Source organism: Cotesia glomerata, linkage group LG4 (genome assembly GCF_020080835.1).
Source record: "Cotesia glomerata isolate CgM1 linkage group LG4, MPM_Cglom_v2.3, whole genome shotgun sequence".
In the NCBI taxonomy this organism is placed as follows: Eukaryota; Metazoa; Arthropoda; class Insecta; order Hymenoptera; family Braconidae; genus Cotesia; species Cotesia glomerata.
In genome coordinates this window covers 22,113,696-22,133,214 of record NC_058161.1, presented here as the reverse complement: position 1 = coordinate 22,133,214, position 19,519 = coordinate 22,113,696, and the positions used below count along the sequence as shown (strand labels likewise).

The following is a 19,519-nucleotide window of genomic DNA, read 5'->3' as shown; positions in this document are numbered from 1 at the left end:
TCTAGTCTGGAGTGGAGCCTTAGAAGAGGTTTGCTTGTATTTAACCTGTTTACAGGTCTCACAGGCTTGTACGAAATCTTCAACATCCTTCGACATGCCTGGCCAGTAAAACTTGGTCTTAATGGGCTCGTACATTTTATCATGACCAAGATGACCAGCATCTGATTTCTCGTGATTCCTTCTTAGTGTTTCTGGTACTTCATGATCTCTCAGTACCCTTTTCCACTCATCCTCGTCACCTAGGATCTCCTTAAGGGGATCGGGTCTTCTGTAATAAAGATGATCCTCCAAAATTTTCCAGTCTGGAAAATTCTTTGGATGTTTCCTGACATTATTAAATTTAATATCGTACCAGTTTGATGTTTGAATGTGGACAAACCTTGCTGTTTGTAGTCTGTCCTTAATTTCCATCTAATCCTCTGGAGAATCATCTTCATACAGCCGAGAGAGAGCGTTTGGGCCCTCGTTTGTCGTGCCTCGTTGATGCTTGATCGTAACTTGGTGAGAAAAGAGCTCAACTGCCCACCTCGCCAAGCGTCTGTTCGGTTCTTTAAGTGAGTTCAGCCACAATACAGAAGCGAGATCTGTGACCATCGTAAACGGAGCACCTTCGAGATAGTATCTCAGCTTCCTCACCGCCCAGACTACAGCTAAGCACTCCTTTTCTGTAGTGGTGTATCTAGTTTCTGCACCACGGAGCTGACGACTCAAACAAATTTCCATCTCCTCAATTGGTTGTTGGATTGCTCCAAAGCGAGGTTTATCCGGGTTTTATGGTTGGCTTACCACCTGGGTTTTGCTGCTCGTATCTTTGGTACATCTGGCTGCCTCGTGTAGGACATTTAGAAGATCTTCATAAGTCGAGACTTGTCTTGAAAAGACCATAAGCCTCAGTTCATCTGTTAAATGATTACGTATACAGTTTACCTGTTCCTGTATAGGTGGAGGAATTTCTATTGACAAGTACTTTGGCTGGAAGTTTAGTACAAACTCTGTGGCGTTATCCTCAGGTTTCATTTTCATCTGACTGATGTCCAAGATCATTTGATGGTCTGTAGTCGAACTCCCGAAGGTTTTACGGAATTCCAGCTTGAATTGGGCAAAGTTTTGCCATCTATTGTAATTGGAATCCACCCAACGAGCTGCTGTTCCTTTCAATGTGAGACTGATCACCTTCAACAGTTCTGCCTCGTTCCATTCTTCGCGACGAGTTCTCGCTTCCAACGAGTTTATGAAATCGTTGGCAGTAACTTCTGGTTGTGGGAAACAAATGCCTGACATCTGGATACTGTCTTTAATTTCCTTCCAGCAGTTGAATGAAACTAAGCTAGACCTATTATTGGTGTTCACCCTCGTAAAATCACCTCCAGGCACCCTTGATTGATAATTATCAGAAAAATTCCCTGGATAATTAGCCTTTGGTATATTTATGTAGGTGTTACCGGGTATGATTCCGTGGTAACGGTCCTGTTGGTCTATTGACCAATATGATAGAATGGAAATTATTTCCTTGGTTGATGTTTGTATTGATCAATGGACGTGTTGTCGTGTCCACTGGGCGAGTATTCTGGTTAATTCCGTCTTGTAAAATCGGTAAACTTGAATTTATTCCAGTATATGCTGTTCCTGCATAGACTTCCCGTGCCAGCTGTTCGCGTTCACGTAGTTGACGTATTTCCTGTTCCTGCTGCTGTTGCACTCGTTCAAAACGTTCTCGTTGTACTTGTTCACATCGCAGCTGATCACGTAGTTCTTGCTCACGTGCTTCCCTCTGTCTTATTGCTTCATCGAGACCTAAGAGTTCTGCAGGAGGCCTCTGGGTTGCTTCAGGGTCTCCTCGAAGTCTATGTTGTAACCAAGACAGATTGCGCTCCATGTCATCCATGATGCCGTTCATTCTGTCTGCGACTTCTCCAAAATGTAACGAGGAGTCCGATAAACTAGCTGGAGTTGGTGTAATTGTGATCCTCGTAAATATATCACTAAATCTGGCCGTGCGAGGATTAACAGGAAAAGACGCCGTGCCACTGGTACCAGGAGCTGTACCGACGGAAACTCGTTGATTGTTTTGGACCGTTTGAGTGGTTACCGCGGATCTTTGTTGATTAAGACCCAGGTTTAATTGAGTTGACTCACCTGTAGGTGCAGGCATTACGCTTGACCTGGGTATCTGAGTCATTCCCGCCGACCTTTGTTGATTAAGACCCGGGTTTAATAGAGTCGACTCACCCGTAGGTACAGGCATGATGCTTGACCTGGGTAATTGAGTACGCTCCCCCAAGGGTTTTTGTTGACTAAGACCCGGATTTAATTGAGTCGACTCACCCATAGGTACAGGCATTACGCTTGACCTGGGTATTTGAGTTCGCTCCCCCAAGGGTCTTTGTCCAACATCGGTTCCGGGGTTAACTGTGGTAAGTGGTGATATTCTACCTCTGCCTCTTCCTAAAGAAGCTCGACGAGAGTCAATTTCTGGCTCTTCAACGAGTTCTTGAGACCTAGTTCTCGGTCCATTTTGAGGTAACGTTGTAAAATATTTTATATTTACTTATTTGTTTAGTCCGTAAAATTTTATTGCTAAACGCGGTAATATAATTTAAACAAGCAGAATTGAATTGAAAATAATTTTTCGGAAAATATGTAAATTGTTAATAAATTAATTAAATTTTACCTGAAAATATAAATTAATAAATTTAGAAAAAATAAATTTGCTAAATAAAACAAATTTTCAAAAAATAAAATTCCAAGAAAAAAAAATTTTAATTTAAATTCCTGGTAAATAAATTTTCAAAATTAATAATTTAGTAATAGTTCCTAAATATAATCCAGAATAAATTTCGAAATAGTTTTAAAATAAGTCTAAAATAGATTTCAAAAAAAAAAAAAATTTAATTTCTGAAGATAAATTTCAAAATAATTTAAACTTCCGAAAAATGAATTTCGGATGGAGTTAAATTTCAAAAAAAATTAAATTTCTGAATAAATTTCAAGACAATTTTCAAGATAAATTAATTTTTCAAACAGATTTCGAAAAATAAATTTCAAAAAATTAAATTTCTAAAATAAATTTCAGAAGAAAAATAAATTTCAAAAAAAAAAAATTTTTAATCTCTGAATTAATTTCAAAAGCTAATTTTTCGATTAAAATTTTCAAAAAATAGATTTCCAAATAGCCTTCGAGAAAAAAAAATCGAAAAGTAAGTTTTCAAAAATAAATTTTCGAAATAACTGGGAATAAATTTCAGAAACTGGATTTCAAAGAAATAAATTTCACAAAGATAAATTTCAGAAAAAAATTTCAAGAAAATGAATTTCCGAAATAAAATTTTTTGAATAAAATTGAAAATAATTAAATTTCCCCAAAAAAAAACTCTAAATTTTTGTTTTTTGAATATAAATTATTGAAAAAAAATCTAAAATTTTGAAAAATAGAATCTACCAAAAAAAAATTCAGAATGAATTTCTAAAAAAAAACCGAACATCCGATTACTGAAGAAAATAATTAAAAAATAAATCGTCAGGAAGAATATTTGTTTTAGAAAGCCAAACTTCCAAAAGTTTTCTGAAAACTATTATCCAGGAGAATTTTAAGTTTTATAATTATTATAATAATAAAGTAAATATTCAAATTATACTATTGCAATTGTATTTAGATAATAACCAGAAAATTTAATTATAATTTACCGAAATACTCAAAAGATTAAGTTTCTGTTTAAAACAAAAAAAAGAAACGTATTGCATTAATTTATTTTAAAAGAAAGAAAAAGGAATTCAGTAAACAGATTAAATTTTATACTAAGTGAAGAACGCTTCACTAATGCGTTGTTACCAAGCGAGCGAAAAAAACAATGCCGAAACAAAATTCTCCGAACTAGACAAAGAAGAGGGCGTCACTAGCCTCGGTAGCCTTGTGTAAGATTTTGTTCGATTAAATTATCGATTTTACTGCATAGAAAAATATCTATTACAAAAGTGTTTACTACTACTGAGTTTTATTTGGTAATTATTATTATCATTTATAATCCCCTGTGTAGCTGTGACTTGTAGAAAGAATACTACCACAAGCTACTGGGTATGCTGTTTACTATTATGATTATTTTTAATCCCCTGAGTAACTGTGAAATGTAGAAAAAATACTACCACAAGCTACTGGGTTTTGCAGTCACTTCCGGTTGAATAATATTTTAATTTCTTAAATTTAAAAAAAAAAAAAAAATTTTTTTCAATTAAAAATTATTTAAAATTTATATCACGAATTTTCAACCCTTGAGTAAAATTTCCAAAAGTTAATTTTTTTTTTTTAATTGCTCATGACTGAATTTTCAATTATTAAATTAATTAAAAATTTATTTTTTTCCACTCTTCCTTCTCTCTCTGGGGTTTTTAACTGTTGGGCGCCAGTGTAACGGGTTCTTACGCCGCTCAATTGGCCCCTTGAATTAAATTAAATGAAACAATAAACTAAACAAGATTAAAATCTAAATTAATAAACAAAAGGGCGCCACCAGGATTTTAATCACGGTTCCTGGAACCGGAACTAGAGCTGAGAGCTTATCTTATAGGGAAAGAGAGTGGAGAAAGGTGCTATAAAATAAATAAATTTTTAATTAACAACGGTACCAAAAATTTATTAATAACAAAATTATTTAACAAGGTGTACACACTCACAGTCACACTATAATCACTTGACAATATTCTAGTTCTTACTAACTTTTTACAGTAGAGTTACTCTGCACAAGGAACGTACTGTGTGATAGAGTTTGTCTGACCTGACGAGCGGCTAACCCAAACCTTAACAATACCAAACTTGACCAACTAACCTAACGTATTAATGACCTCGGCAGAGAACGCAATGCACGAGGATCGTCTTTATCACACAACTAACAGAAGCCTCAGCCTAGTGAACGCAGCGTAAGCTGAGACTGCCTGCAGCCCACACGCATACCCCTTAAGTACCTAGCCAACAAAACACCTTGCACAGAGAACGCAATGCACGAGGGAACGCTGTTAACACTCACACACTCATAACCCACGCGTCTTCACACACACACACACACACTGATTTTACTTTAATTAATTTTATAAAAATTATTAACGACATTTATTTCCAGAAAATAATTACATTAACTTTTAACTTAAAACAATTCAGACAATAGCTAACCCTTAAATTATAAAACAATTTTCACGAACAATAATTTAATTCCCAAAAATTCGAACTAAAATCCAACCCATAAATTTATTCAAAATCAATCACGCGTTTAATACTCAAAATTAAATAAATTTTCAGGAACATTCGGCGTATAAATTTATTTAAATTCAACTCGTTATTTTATTCATAGATATAAAATAATTCTTATTGAAATTAATCAATTAATTTTAACTCAAAATTCCCGGACTTAATATCCACGCCGATAAATACTTTTATAAATAATTCCAATAAAATAATAAATTTAATTATCGAAAAATAAATTCAGGAACTTAAGTTCAATATATAAAATAACCGCGTGGAATTTTTGATTAAATAATTAATTATTAAGTAATTTATTCCATTATAAAAATAAATTAACGAAAATTATCCACGGGTAAATCAATCTTAAATGCGCTAAAATTAAATAAATCAATTCTCAATAAATAATATAATGTTAAATAATTATTTACTTGTATTAAATAATATTAATTAATAATAATTCAATTGTTCTTAATAATTTGTCGATTAAAATAATTGCCAGGAATTTGCGCGTTCAAAATGGAAGCGACAGACGCTTGACTGATCCGTGAGAAGAAAAAGGAACTTTCTCGAAAAATTTATTACTCGGTTTTATTTTATTAAATAAAATAAATGCAACTAAACCGATTATTCAGATGTTAAGAATTATTTATAGTTAATCGAGTAAATTAATTAAATAAATTCTCACGACAAATTAACACTGCAAGGTCCTTGAGCAGTACTCGGGTATAAATCCCCTTGAGGGACGCTTAACACCAACTAACGAATAAAATTCAATTGCAATTAAATAATTATTGAATTATTATTAATTATATTGAGAATAATTAATCAATCTAAAATAATTAATAAAATGTGAGAAGTAGTTAGATGAGCCGAGTATAAACCCCGCGGCTCATCTATGGAGAAAGTCTTTGTACCTTGTAAAAATTGATTTCCGATGAAAACTCCTTGGATTTGATGGGCTTCCTTCTTTGGACTCCTCCGTGTCACTATGCTGATCACTCAACTACTTCTGCCGGTTGCACGCGTGTTACTCAACACGTAAATCCCAAAATACCCCCACTTATTACTAATTAGGTCCCGAAGACCGAGACGCGCCTGTGCTGCGTCGAATAGTTATCGATCTCAGATTAATTTATTGACACAGGGTAAATTACCCTGTTACAAGTTTTATTGTTTTTATTTTATTCAATTTAAGGGGCCAATTGGACAACAAACAAAACTGTTACAAAATGGGAAACTAAAGTTCAAAAAAAGATATTTCACAGCCTGCATTTACCCTCACCAAAGTGCGCTGGAATTATTTTTACATAAACTGTAGTTTGAAGGAGATAGTTTGCCATTAAAAGGGCAGCCAACGCGAGAATTTAGTTCGTATCGTAAAAAAGTAAATTAAAATCTTAAAGGGACTCATACCCATGTTGATGAACTACAGTGCTTTGCTTGCAACTATTCTCTTATTTATTCACTTTCAGTTTTTGACTGGAAAGTATGAAAGTAAAATTGTCAATTTTTATTATAATTACACAAAATACTAAAATCTAAACAAAAACAGTTTCACTTTAAGAAACCGCATCAAGCCCACGTTCACAAGACTATTAAAAAAAAAAATTTATTCCTGTAAATTTAAAGTATTTGCAGTTTAGAAATTCGAAAAATAGTGTTCTATGAAAGGGATGGCCTTCAAGGTCATCCGTTTTCCTAATTTTTCTTAATAGTTTTTTGAACGTGGGCTTAGCGTAATTTTTTAAAGTGAAACTGTTTTTGTTCAGATAATTTTTACGTTGATTTCAAATGAAATACAATAAGGACCCAGCAAACGGGATCAGATTGAGAACATCGACATTCTATCCATTTTAACGCGTAAATTAAATATTAAATATTGTTAAATAAGTATTACTATTTAGTAAAGCTACAGTGTTGTGTTAATAATTTTGTTGCTACCTTGATGACATATGGTAAGTGATTCAGTGTTGCTCGGTTATTTGAGCTCAACCTCGAGTTTTTTCTATCGAATTCAATGTGTTTCAATACAAAACACTGTTTTCAAAAATCGCATTAAATCGGGTTGATCGTGTTCAATTACAATCCGATTTTGGTGGCTGGAGACATAAATTTGTTGACAAAATTGAGAGTAATATTTAATAGCCTGTATTTATGTTGTAGATTGATTTGTATTGTATGTAAAAAGAATAATAATTGTAAATGTATTAGATTTATAGATCAACTGATAAAATTTTCATTAATAACAAGAAACGTTCCAAAGTAAAAGAGTTTCGTATGGATGGTTGTTGCGTAATTATTAATTACTCATGCTGGAGCAATCGATCGTTACGCAATCAATTATGACCAGCGGTTGCTGTTACTGACGCGCCCTCTTATGCTTATGAAATCCACTCGCTAGCCACCTGCCCAGCAATTTTTATTATATTCTTGTCGTACATGTGCTACGTGAAGCATCACATGGTCCATGATCGATGATTCAATCCTGGCAGATTCGTGGTCACGATAAAATGATCGTGAAACGACAGTGAATGCACAGAAAATTCACAGTGTCGATAAATGATCGTTGCTTGCCTATCGAACGACCGTCGTTTGACAGTGACTGACGAGTACCGGTGTGAAAATTTATCACTTTTACTTTATGATTTTTATTCTGTATAGTTATTATACTTTACTCTTCGAAAAACCAAATTTTTACTTGGTTACCCCGATTTTTTATCTAAGAAAGAAAGGTTCCCAGCTGTCCACCTCCGATTTTAATGCCGCTGAAATATGTTATCTACGTCGATATCTGTCAAGAGTACACGATTTTCAAGTCCATTATTTAATTATTATTTACTTTAATATTTATGTTTTATATATTTGCCGCTCAAAGTGGTATTAAGATTATTATTAGGGCCGAGAATTTAGTTTTTTTAAAAGAGAGAGACAGAAGATAGGCGTAGCCAAGCGTTCTGATTGGTCGTAATAAATAAATTGTTTTTTGTTTATCGCTATTAAGTGAAGACAGCAGCTTGAATAAAAAATAAAATTTAGATTGCTAATCCAACATGAAAATATAAAAAATATGTCAAAAAAAAAAACAGGTTAGTTTGCAGATGTGAAGGTGCTTGTAAACAAATACAAGTCTGTGCTGCTTAGATAAATAAAGAAGAGAATTTGAAACACCGTGTTGTAACTAAAAGGTTTAATGAAATGAATAAAAGTGAACAGTGACAAGCTGGCGATTTCGCTGGAGATCGCGTAAAGGAATTGCTCCCGGTCTCACTGGTAATTTTGCTGGAGATCGCATTGACGGTCTTTTTAAAGGTCTCGCTGGAGGTCACGCTAGAAATCTTGCTGGCGGTCTCGCTGGAGATCACGCTGATAGTTTTTCTAGAGGTCTCGCTGTCGGTATCACTGGAGGTCGTTTTGCTGGGAGTTGTGCTAATGGTATGGCTGCCAGTCTCGCTGGTAATTTTGCTAGCGATCACAGTGACGGTTTCGCTCGAGATCACGCTGACGGTCTTTCTGGAGGTCTCGCTGGAGATCACGCTGATGGTCTCGCTGGAGGTCGTTTCGCTAGAAGTTGTGCTAATGGTATTGCTGCCAGTCTCGCTGGTAATTTCGCTAGCGATCACGGTGATGGTATCGCTGGAGATTACGCTGACAGTCATTCTAAGAGTCCCGCTGGAGATCACGCTGACGATCTTTCTGGAGGTCTCGCTGGTGATTACGCTGACGGTTTTTCTGAGAGTCTCGCTGGAGATCACGCTGATGATCTCGCTGGAGATCATGCTGACGATCATTCTGGAGGTCTCACTGGAGATCACGCAGACGGTCTCTCTAAAAGTTTCGCTGGAGATCACGCTGACGATCTCGCTGGTGATCACGCTGACGATCTTTCTGGAGGTCTCGCTGGTAATCACGCTGATGGTCTTTCTGGAAGTCTCGCTGGCCATCACATTGACAATCTTTTTGGAAGTCTCGCTGACGATCTTTCTGGAGGTCTCGCTGGAGATCACGCTGACGATCTGTTTGAAGGTCTCGCTGGTGATTACGCTGACGGTTTTTCTGGGAGTCTTGCTGGAGATCACGCTGACAATCTCGCTGGAGATCACGCTGACGATCTTTCTGGAGGTATCGCTGGTGATCACGCTGACGATCTTTCTGGAGGTCTCGCTGGTAATCACGCTGATGGTATTTCTGGAAGTCTCGCTGGCCATCACGCTGACGATCTTTCTGGAGGTCTCGCTGGAGATCACGCTGACGATCTTTTTGGAGATCTCGCTGAAGATCACGCTGACGATCTTTCTGTGGTCTCGCTGGTGATTACGCTGACGGTTTTTCTGGGAGTCTCGCTGGAGATCACGCTGATTCAGCGTGATCTCCAGCGAGACCTTCAGAAATACAGTCAGCGTGATCACCAGCGAGACCTCCAGAAAGATCGTCAGCATGATCTCCAGCGAGATCGTCAGCGTGATCTCCAGCAAGACTCCCAGAAAAACCGTCAGCGTAATCACCAGCGAGATCTCCAAAAAGATCGTCAGCAAGATTTCTAGCGTGACCTCCAGCGAGACCTTTAAAAAGACCGTCAATGCGATCTCCAGCAAAATTACCAGTGAGACCGGGAGCAATTCCTTAACGCGATCTCCAACGAAATCGCCAGCTTGTCACTGTTCTCTTTTATTCATTTCATTAAACATTTTAGTTACAACACGGTGTTTCAAATTCTCTTCTTTATTTATCTGAGCAGCACAGACTTGTATTTGTTTACAAGCACCTTCACATCTGCAAACTAACCTGTTTTTTTTTTTGACATATTTTTTATATTTTCATGTTGGATTAGCAATCTAAATTTTATTTTTTATTCAAGCTGCTGTCTTCACTTAATAGCGATAAACAAAAAACAATTTATTTATTACGACCAATCAGAACGCTTGGCTACGCCTATCTTCTGTCTCTCTCTTTTAAAAAAACTAAATTCTCGGCCCTAATTATTATTATTATTTTGGATGATTTGGCGTCCGTCTACGCACCGCTTGACGGCGCATACGACTCACTCTCCCACTCGCTCGCTGTGGCTCGCTCACGTGTTGTACACTTGGCGGTTTTATGTGCTACTACGTAGTTGCGACTTGGTTACTTTTCTATACTTTTATATTACAATACATATAAACTACTATTACAGATTATAAGAAGTTATTGATATTAATCAGAAGTTTATAAAGATTAGATTCAGTTTAATTGAATATTGTGTTGAACATTTATTCACCTCCCATCAGGTTATTGGGCTTCAGTGCACGCTTCCACTGCGTACGTAGTTTATTTATTAAAAATAAATTTTGTTGAAGTGATTCATCACAAGGTAAGAGTATTTATGAATATTATTTTAGGAAAGAAATTTTGCAAAATGAATATAAGAATATAAGACGTAATTATAAATGAATGAGACATGCATGCAAGAAAATATAAAACGTAATAAATACGTTTTAATAGACGTTTAGTTTAGACAACATAGGAAAATTCGACAAATATTTATTTATTTTATTAAATAAATTCACAGATTTCTGAAAATATTTTTCAGTATATTAGATGGTGGCAAATAGATTAACTTCAAGTAGATTTTCTTTTGTTTTATGATGAAATCGCTGGTGAGGCCGTAGACGCTAAAAATTCAAGATGTCGGCCGACAGCGTTATAATAACAATAGTACACGAAAATCACGTGTATTACAATAGTATTTTTAGATTATAATTTTTGAAAAGATGTTTTAAATTACATTTTAAATTGATTTTATTATTTTTAATTATTTTAAAAATGTATTTGGACATGTCATTAATATTGATCAATATAAAATACATATTAAAACTATTTCGGTAACTTTGGCTATGCGACGCTTGCGTTCGGCATCAAGTAGCTTATAGTTTGTGAGGTTGTTTGTTTACATAATGTATCCCGAGTGTGTGCGTGATCAACCGTCTCCAGCGTTGTTTTATTGCCGTGCGTAAAACTGTACATTGGGATAGGTGTGCATACTCAAGGTGATGCTGTGGAATAGTCAATCTTGCGTTTCAAATTAAAATGAATTGCTGTGCGTTTATTTTAATTTAGAAGCACGAAACAGAATCAATTATAAAAAGTATCGAGTACTAGATGAATAGAATTTTAGAATATTAATAATAAGAGATAGATGATAAATTATTAATTAGATAATAAATTGTTAATTAAATGTATAACTAACTAAATTTAAATTCTGTTTCATAAAATCCGAAATAGATGTCAGAGTCAGAAACAAAGGCTCCGCTGGTCGATTATGACAGTGAGGAGAGTTTTGAGAGGGCACATGATTCTGAAAAAGTAATATAGAATAATGATAGAATAATTTAGAAGCTGTAAACTAAAGTAGAAGATACACTCTAAGAAATATGAAATTGTTTAAGAATAGTTAGATGAGGCCTATTTATATATATAAAGATGTATAGATGTTAAGAAAATCCCAGATACTAATTAAGATTATATGTTTACAGGTACAGATGATGGTATTGACGATAAGACTGAAAATACCAAGATTAAGATTATTGGAAATGAAAAGATGTTAATGCTCGGCAACAAGAATCTTGAAGACATGAAGATGTTGATAATTGATTCGAACAAACAGACTCGTGAGATATCAGCATCAATTGGAAGAACTGCTAAAAAGCTTGAGGAAGTTACTAACGAGTTGGTGGTAGCTCTGAGGGTGATGGTAGATGGGCGCAGAGTAGAGTTAGATCGGGAGAAGGCTAAATTAGAAGCATCGAAGGTAAAGAATTCACATACAATTTCTAATATCCCAGGTAGAACATATTTAGAAACTACAAATGGGAATAATATTATCGCTAGAGATTTGAACGTAATTAAAGATGCATTATTATAAAATCAAAGTAAGATTAATGTTAGAAGAGATTATAAATTAACCCAAAAATCAAACTATAATATCTGGTTTGATTATTTAAAATCAGAACTTACTAGCTGTGATTTATTAGATGTAATAGATGAAAATAATAACAATGAAAATAATTTATCAAGTTCAATGAGTCATAAAAGAAAGTGTCTCGTTAGAGATATTATTATTAATCATTTAGATGAAGATTATCACAAGAGAATTCTTGATATTTCTGAACCCATAGAAATTTTAAAAAGAATTGAAGAATGTAGAAAAGAACAGATAAATCTTACGTCAAGTTCTGTTAGGAAAAGATTGTATTCAATTAAGATGAAAAAGAATGAGAAGGTTAATGATTTTTGTGAAAGATTTGACCTGATCATTAGAGAATATGAATTTTGTGGAGATGGGGAGCAATTAAGGGAGCAAGAAATTAGATCTGCTTTTTATCAAGCTATAACCCCAATAAATCCTCAATTAATGTCCGCAGACTTTATTAAGAGATCTCATTCAAAAGAGATGACAACAAACGAAATGAAATCTTTTATTCTACAGTTAGAAGCAGAGAAGAAAAGCAGCGACGTAGAAGACAAAGTCAAAGCACAGATGGCAAAATTTGATAGTAAGAAGAATTGTTTTCGATGTGCTAAGCCTGGACACAGAATTGAAGATTGTCCACTGCCAAAAGATGTGTGGTTCTGCTACTACTGCCAAGAGATGAGATCTCACAAAGGTTCGGAGTGTAAGGACGGCAGACTCAAAAGTAAGGTTATAAATAATAATAATATCAAATCTAGAGGTCAATTAGATAGACAGGGAATTATTAGAGTTAGGAATAATGTGAATTCTGAGCCATATAAGAATGATAGACGTTATAAGAATTACAATAAGAATAATCAGCACTCAGCTCAAAATGCACCCAAACAGGACAGTGGTAGTGCAAAAAAAGTGACTGATGGAAAACAAGGTAAGAGACTATTAAATAAAGATTTATTAGATGACATTAAATTTATTGCTGATTCAGGAGCAACAGATCACATAGTAAAGAATCGATTGATACTAAGTAACTTTGAAAAATGTGAAAATAAAGTAATGAAGAGTGCCAATAAGAATAAATCAGCTGACATTTTAATAGATGAAAAAGGTGATCTTTTGCTCTACACGAATCGAGATAACAAGATAGTTAAATTATCAAATGTTATTAGTGCTGAAGAGGTATCAGATAATTCATTATCATTAAGAAAATTAGTAGATAAAGGATTTAAGATTTATTTAGATGATAAGATTTTGCGAGTATATAGAGAAAATTTGGAAGAAATAATACTAGAGGGAATATATGAAAAACCCAACTCGATCTTGAACTTCAAAGTCGAGAATTACATCGACGATGAAAATAAATTAGATTGGGAATACAACGCTTATCGGTGTAAGGCTGTAATGATTCAAGAAGATGATACCAATGAATCTGAAGTAGATTTGCGAAGAAAGGAGGGAGATTCAGAAAATGAAGAGGTCAAGGATTATTCAATTAGGAGGGAGGAAGAAGTTATAACATCTCCAGAAATAGAACAACATCCTGAAAATTCGAATGATGACATGTTTAATTAGGACTCTAGCTTAATAACTAGAAACACAATTAAGTTAGATGACATCGAAAGCATTAAGAATTTAGAAGAGCTATTTACTTCAAATCCATTAGAGCAAGGAACAACAGAGTCAGGTAAAATAAATTAAGCTATGTTATGGCATGTAAAACTTGGTCATGCTTCATTGAACTATCTCAAGAAATTACAGAAGGTACAAAGCAAATTAGAGAAAGTTAAATTTGATGATTCAATTTTAGACTGTGAAATATGTATTATGTCAAAGATGCGAAAATTACCATTTAAAAAAGTTAGAAAACGAGTATAAAGACCATTATAAATAATACATACGGACACGATGGGTCCAATAAAACCAACTTCACACCCAGGACACAAAAGATTTATTAATGTGTACATATATGATTGTTCCAGATTAGCTAGAGCATATGCAGTAAAGACTAAAGATGAATTAGGAGAAACATTAGAAAAGTTTCTCATATCTACAAGAAATCTACTTGGTAAAGATGAATAAGTATGCTACGTCAGATCGGATCAAGGAACAGAGTTTACTGGTGGAAAATTTTCAGATGTTTTAAGAAAAGAAAAGATAGAATTAGAATTAACACCGTCTTATACCCCTGAACAGAATGAAGTCTCTGAAAGATTCAACGCTACGTTACAAAGAAAAGTCAGAACCTATATGCTGAATTCTGGTTTACCCAAGAGTATGTGGGAGTCAGCAGTAGCTGCAGCTGTTCACTCATATAATCGAACACCACATAAATCTATAGATTACAATGTACCATTGATGAAATTTAATAAGAGTGAAAATTGTCATTTCAACAAAATTAAAAGATTTGGATGTATTGGATATATTAGAATTCCAAAACCAGAGCATAAATTCAGTGAGAGGGCAATTAAAGCAGTCATGGTGGGATATAAACCCACAGGATACTTGTTATGGCATCCCAGTACTGGAAAATTTCTAGAGTCACGACATGTTAGATTCAACTAAAAACTAGTGTATAAAGATGTATACAAGAATAAACAGACAGAAGAAACTGAAGATGAAATCAGTTGGAAGTCAGATAAAAATGTAACAAATAATTTAGAAGACAAAATTAACGAAGAAAAAGAGAAACCGGAACAAAAAAAAAGAGGCAGACCACGAAAAAATCCACTAGAAGCTAAAAACTCAAATGAAAAGAAAATTTTATCAGAAGAAAGCAGACCGTGTACTAGAGGTGAGACGAAAAGAAAGTTGGAATCTGAAAAGGACAAAGATAGAAAATTGATTGAAGATATAAGCTTTGCAAAAAGTGTCAATGTGTCAGAAGATCAATCTAAGAAGGATGAACAAGAACTGATAAGTTGTTTAATTACTTCGTTAAACAAAGAACCAATCAATTACGATGAGGCAAGCAAATCGAGCGAAAGATGTCAATGGATGAGGGACATCAAGGATGAACTGGATTCAATAACTAAAAATGACGTCTGGGAACTCGTAGATTTGAAAGAAGAAAGTAAAACTGGAAAAAAATTAAATATTATTGATTCATGATGGGTATTTAAAAAGAAAGTAGAAGTAAATAAAGATGTACTTTATAAAGCACGACTAATATGTCGAGGTTTTAAAGATAAGAATGAGTATGATTCAAAAGATACATATTCACCAGTATCTAGACTATCAATCATACGAGCATAACTTTCAATAGTAAATAAATATGATATAGATATCTGTCAATATGATGTGAAAACGGCATTCCTTTATGGAAATTTAGATGAAGAAATTTACATGAAGATTCCAGAAGGTCTAGACGAAGATGAAAAGACAAAGCAAACAAAGGTACTTAAATTAAAGAAATCTTTGTATGGATTAAAAGTAAGCCCTAAGAAGTGGAGTATTAGATTTAACCAGGTGGTAAAAGAAATTGGTCTCAAAAATGATTTACATGAGCCATGTTTGTATACTTTGAGAAAAAATGGAATCGTAGCTGTATTAATAATTTATGTAGATGATATTCTAGCAACTAGCAATGACCAAAAGAAATTAGATGAAATTGGAAACTATTTATGCAAGAATTTTGAGATGAAAAATCTTGGTAAACCTAGGAAATTTCTTGGAATTGAAATAGAAAGAAATAGACAAGAAAAATACATTGTATTAAATCAAAGTAGTTATATTGAAAGCATTTTAGATAGATTTAAAATGACAGATTGCAATCCTCAGAACACCCCAATGTTTATCAGACAAGCCGAAAATAGAAGTAAAAGAAGAAAATTGGAAGAGTTAGAATCATCTGAACATGAACAATCATCGATCATTAGAAAAGCTCCATACAGAGAGGAAATTGGAAGTCTTATGTACTTAGCAAATGGAACTAAACCAGATATTTCTTTTGCTGTACATTACTTAGCTAGAAAACAACTAAATGCTACCGAAGATGACTGGAAAGATGTTAGAAAAATTTTGAGATATTTGAAAGGTACAGTAAATTTAAACCTGAAATATACAGGTAACTCATATGAATTAGAAGCTTTCTCAAATAATAGTTTTAGAGATAATGATGACTCCACGTCATCAGAAGGATATAGTATTATACTGTTTGGTAACGTAATCGCCTGGAGAAGTCACTAACAAAATTACGTTACATTGTCAACTTGTCAAGCATAATATTTGGCAATGAGTGATGCTTGTCAAGAGATAATATCTCTAGATAAAACAATTAGATTTGTTATTGGAAAAACACTATTTCCTACAACTATATGGTGTGATAACAAGTCAGCAGACGACTGCACTAAGAAAGATGGAAGTCATAAACTTAAGATGTTTGATAATAGTGTAAATAAAATTAGATTAGAACTACTAGAACGAGAGAAAACAGGTAATAGAAAGCACATGGCAAAAACCCATGGTTATTTCATTAAACAATGTGTTAATGAAAATAGAATAAGAGTTTGTTGGATCTCTACCAAAGAAAATCTAGCTGATATACTAACTAAGCCATTACCTGCAGAACCGTTTAGATATTTAAGATATAAACTATTAGATTAAAAATGATTAGAAGTCTATTAAAAGTTATTTAGAATAAATTTTAGTTATTCTTGCACTATGTTACAGAAAAACCTACTGACAAAAAGAAGTAGCGCAATGGGAGCTGGACATGGAAAATGGAGGGAGTGTCGAGAGTACACGATTTTCTAGTCCATTATTTAATTATTATTTACTTTAATATTTATGTTTTATATATTTGCCACTCAAAGCAACATTAAGATTATTATTATTATTTTAAATGAGTTGGTGTCGGTCTACGCGCCACTTGACGGCGCATACAACTCACTCTCCCGCTCGCTCGCTGTGGCTCGCTCACGTGTTGTACACTTGGCGGTTTTACGTGCTACTACGTAGTTGCAACTTGGTTACTTTTCTATACTTTTATATTACAATACATATAAACTGCTATTACCGATTATAAGAAGTTATTGTTATTAATCAGAAGTCAATAAAGATTAGATTCAGTTTAATTGCATATTGTGTTGAACATTTATTTACTTCCCATCAAAATCTAAGAGACACATATTTTTTTTACCAGCGGAAAAACATTATTAAGGGGTGAAATCAACTCCCAAAGTTGACCCCTTTAAGGGGTTAGTTGCAGGTTTCAAATACTTGCAGTCAATATTTTTGCAGACGACCGAGTGAGTCATAATCTACATGAAAAATGATAAAAAAGTGTATAAATGGATTTTAGACAATTAATATCGAATAGTGTTTATATGTAATAAAAATGACAACAGTTTAAAAAAAATTAGGAAAACGGTTGACCTTAAAAGCCATCCCTGCAACTTCCCGCCAATTCTATACCGAAATGCTTGAAATTGTACTTAAATAAATAAAATTTGTGTGTTATTTTGAGCTCTCCAAGCTCAAAAAATAGCTTTTGTGGGCTTTTGAGCTCTTCGAGCTCAAAAAGTTGATAGAAGTATGATTAAAGACTATTCGATGGCATTCGATTCAGTTTTTTAATTTTCATGAAGAATCTTCAAGTTTAAATTGATAGAACGAAAAATTTTTGAGTAATTCCGAAAAAATAACTTTTTTCGGTTTTCTTTCGTCAACGATAAGTCACGAACGAATCAACCGATTTTGACTGGACTGGCAGCGATCGACGTAGTTTTTTAAAGTTAAGAGCTAATAAGTTTTTAAGAATGATCGGTAAAGCCGTATAAAAGTTATTCCAAAAAAACCACATTTGAAAAAACATTTTTTTGTAGTTTTTTGGGGATTTCTCAAAATCTACCGATCCGAATCATTCCAAAGTATATTCAAAATCTAAGTTTAGTCAAGCCCTTTCGAATGGCACCAACCGCGATCAAATCGGTCACACACACACACGCACAAACACACACACACATCCACACACACACACACACACGCACAAACACACACACACACACACACACACACACACACATCTTCGGAAAGAGTGTCTAAAGAAAAGAAAAATATCCCAGCGTGGCTATCGACGACCTAACTCTGCGGAGCTGGTCGCAGAATACAAAAAAGCCCGTCGATCATTGAACAAAGACATCAAGGATAGTAAGAGACAATGCTGGAAAGAGCTCATTAACGAGGTAGATAAAGACGTGTGGGGTAGGCCTTATAAGGTGGTTATGACCCACCTAAAAAAACAACAAATGCCATCACCTACGTGTCCTCAACTTCTCCAGAAAATCGTCACTGCAATATTCCCACAGCAACGCAACTTCGATTACCAGTTGGCGCCAGGCGAACTGGATTACACTCCACCTGTCACTGAAGAAGAACTGCTGGAGGCCTGTAACCGTGTAGGGAATAATAAAGCGCCGGGATTGGACGGAATCCCTAATATAGCCTTGAATACCATCATAAAGGCAGCTCCAACATTATTCCTAGACGTTTATAATTCATGCCTTAAGGAGGGGACTTTCCCGCATAAGTGGAAACAGCAACGATTGGTACTGTTACCTAAAGGGAAGAAACCACCGGATGAACCGTCATCTTACCGCCGACTTTGCATGCTAGATACAGCGGGTAAGATATTTGAACGCATAATTCACCAGAGAATTGAAGCAGTAGTCGACCCACTCCTGGCAGACAATCAGTATGGATTCCGGAAAGGACGATCAACCCTGGACGCAATCAAACTGGTTGTTGATACGGCCAAGGAAGCAATCGCAGGAACCAGATGGAAGGGTGGAACGAAAGAGTATTGCCTGGTGGCGACCCTAGACATCAGAAACGCATTCAACTCCGCCAATTGGGAATGCATCATGCAGGCCCTCCAAGAGAAGAATGTACCAGAATACCTTCTTAAGATCGTAACAAGCTACTTTGAAAATAGGGTCTTGAAGTATGACACAAAGAACGGTCCGAGGGAGTATGATATTACTGGAGGTGTACCACAAGGTTCAGTCCTAGGCCCGCTCTTGTGGAATATTATGTATGACGGTCTATTAAGACTAACTCTGCCAAGAAACGTCAAACTCGTAGCATATGCAGATGACGTAGCCGTAGTGATTGTTGCCAAACACCTTGACGAGATAAACCATATGTTCGATCTCACTTTTGAGCGCGTTAACCGGTGGATGGACGTAGTGAACCTGCAACTGGCGCAACACAAGACTGAGGCAGTGCTTATTACCAGCAGAAAAGTGGTAGAGACCATTAAGCTAAAAATCGGCGAACAAGAAATCACATCACAACCTTATATCCGATATTTGGGAGTGATGCTTGATGCCCGACTCAACTTCAAACAG

The 19,519-nt window shown here is 34.8% G+C and overlaps 1 protein-coding gene across 3 annotated transcripts in view; it reads left to right on the top strand.

Annotated features, from left to right (window-relative positions):
• LOC123263017 (protein trachealess) overlaps positions 1-19,519 on the top strand; it is a 372,435-nt gene that overhangs the window by 239,557 nt on the left and 113,359 nt on the right. For 2 of the 3 annotated variants that reach the window (XM_044725531.1, XM_044725532.1), the window contains 2 exons: positions 11,740-12,014; positions 12,693-12,900. The exons of the other annotated variant lie outside the window; for it this stretch is intronic. In XM_044725531.1, coding sequence (XP_044581466.1) covers positions 11,740-12,014; positions 12,693-12,900 — 483 coding nt within the window. The remainder of the gene's footprint in view (positions 1-11,739; positions 12,015-12,692; positions 12,901-19,519) is intronic. 3 annotated transcript variants of the gene reach the window in all.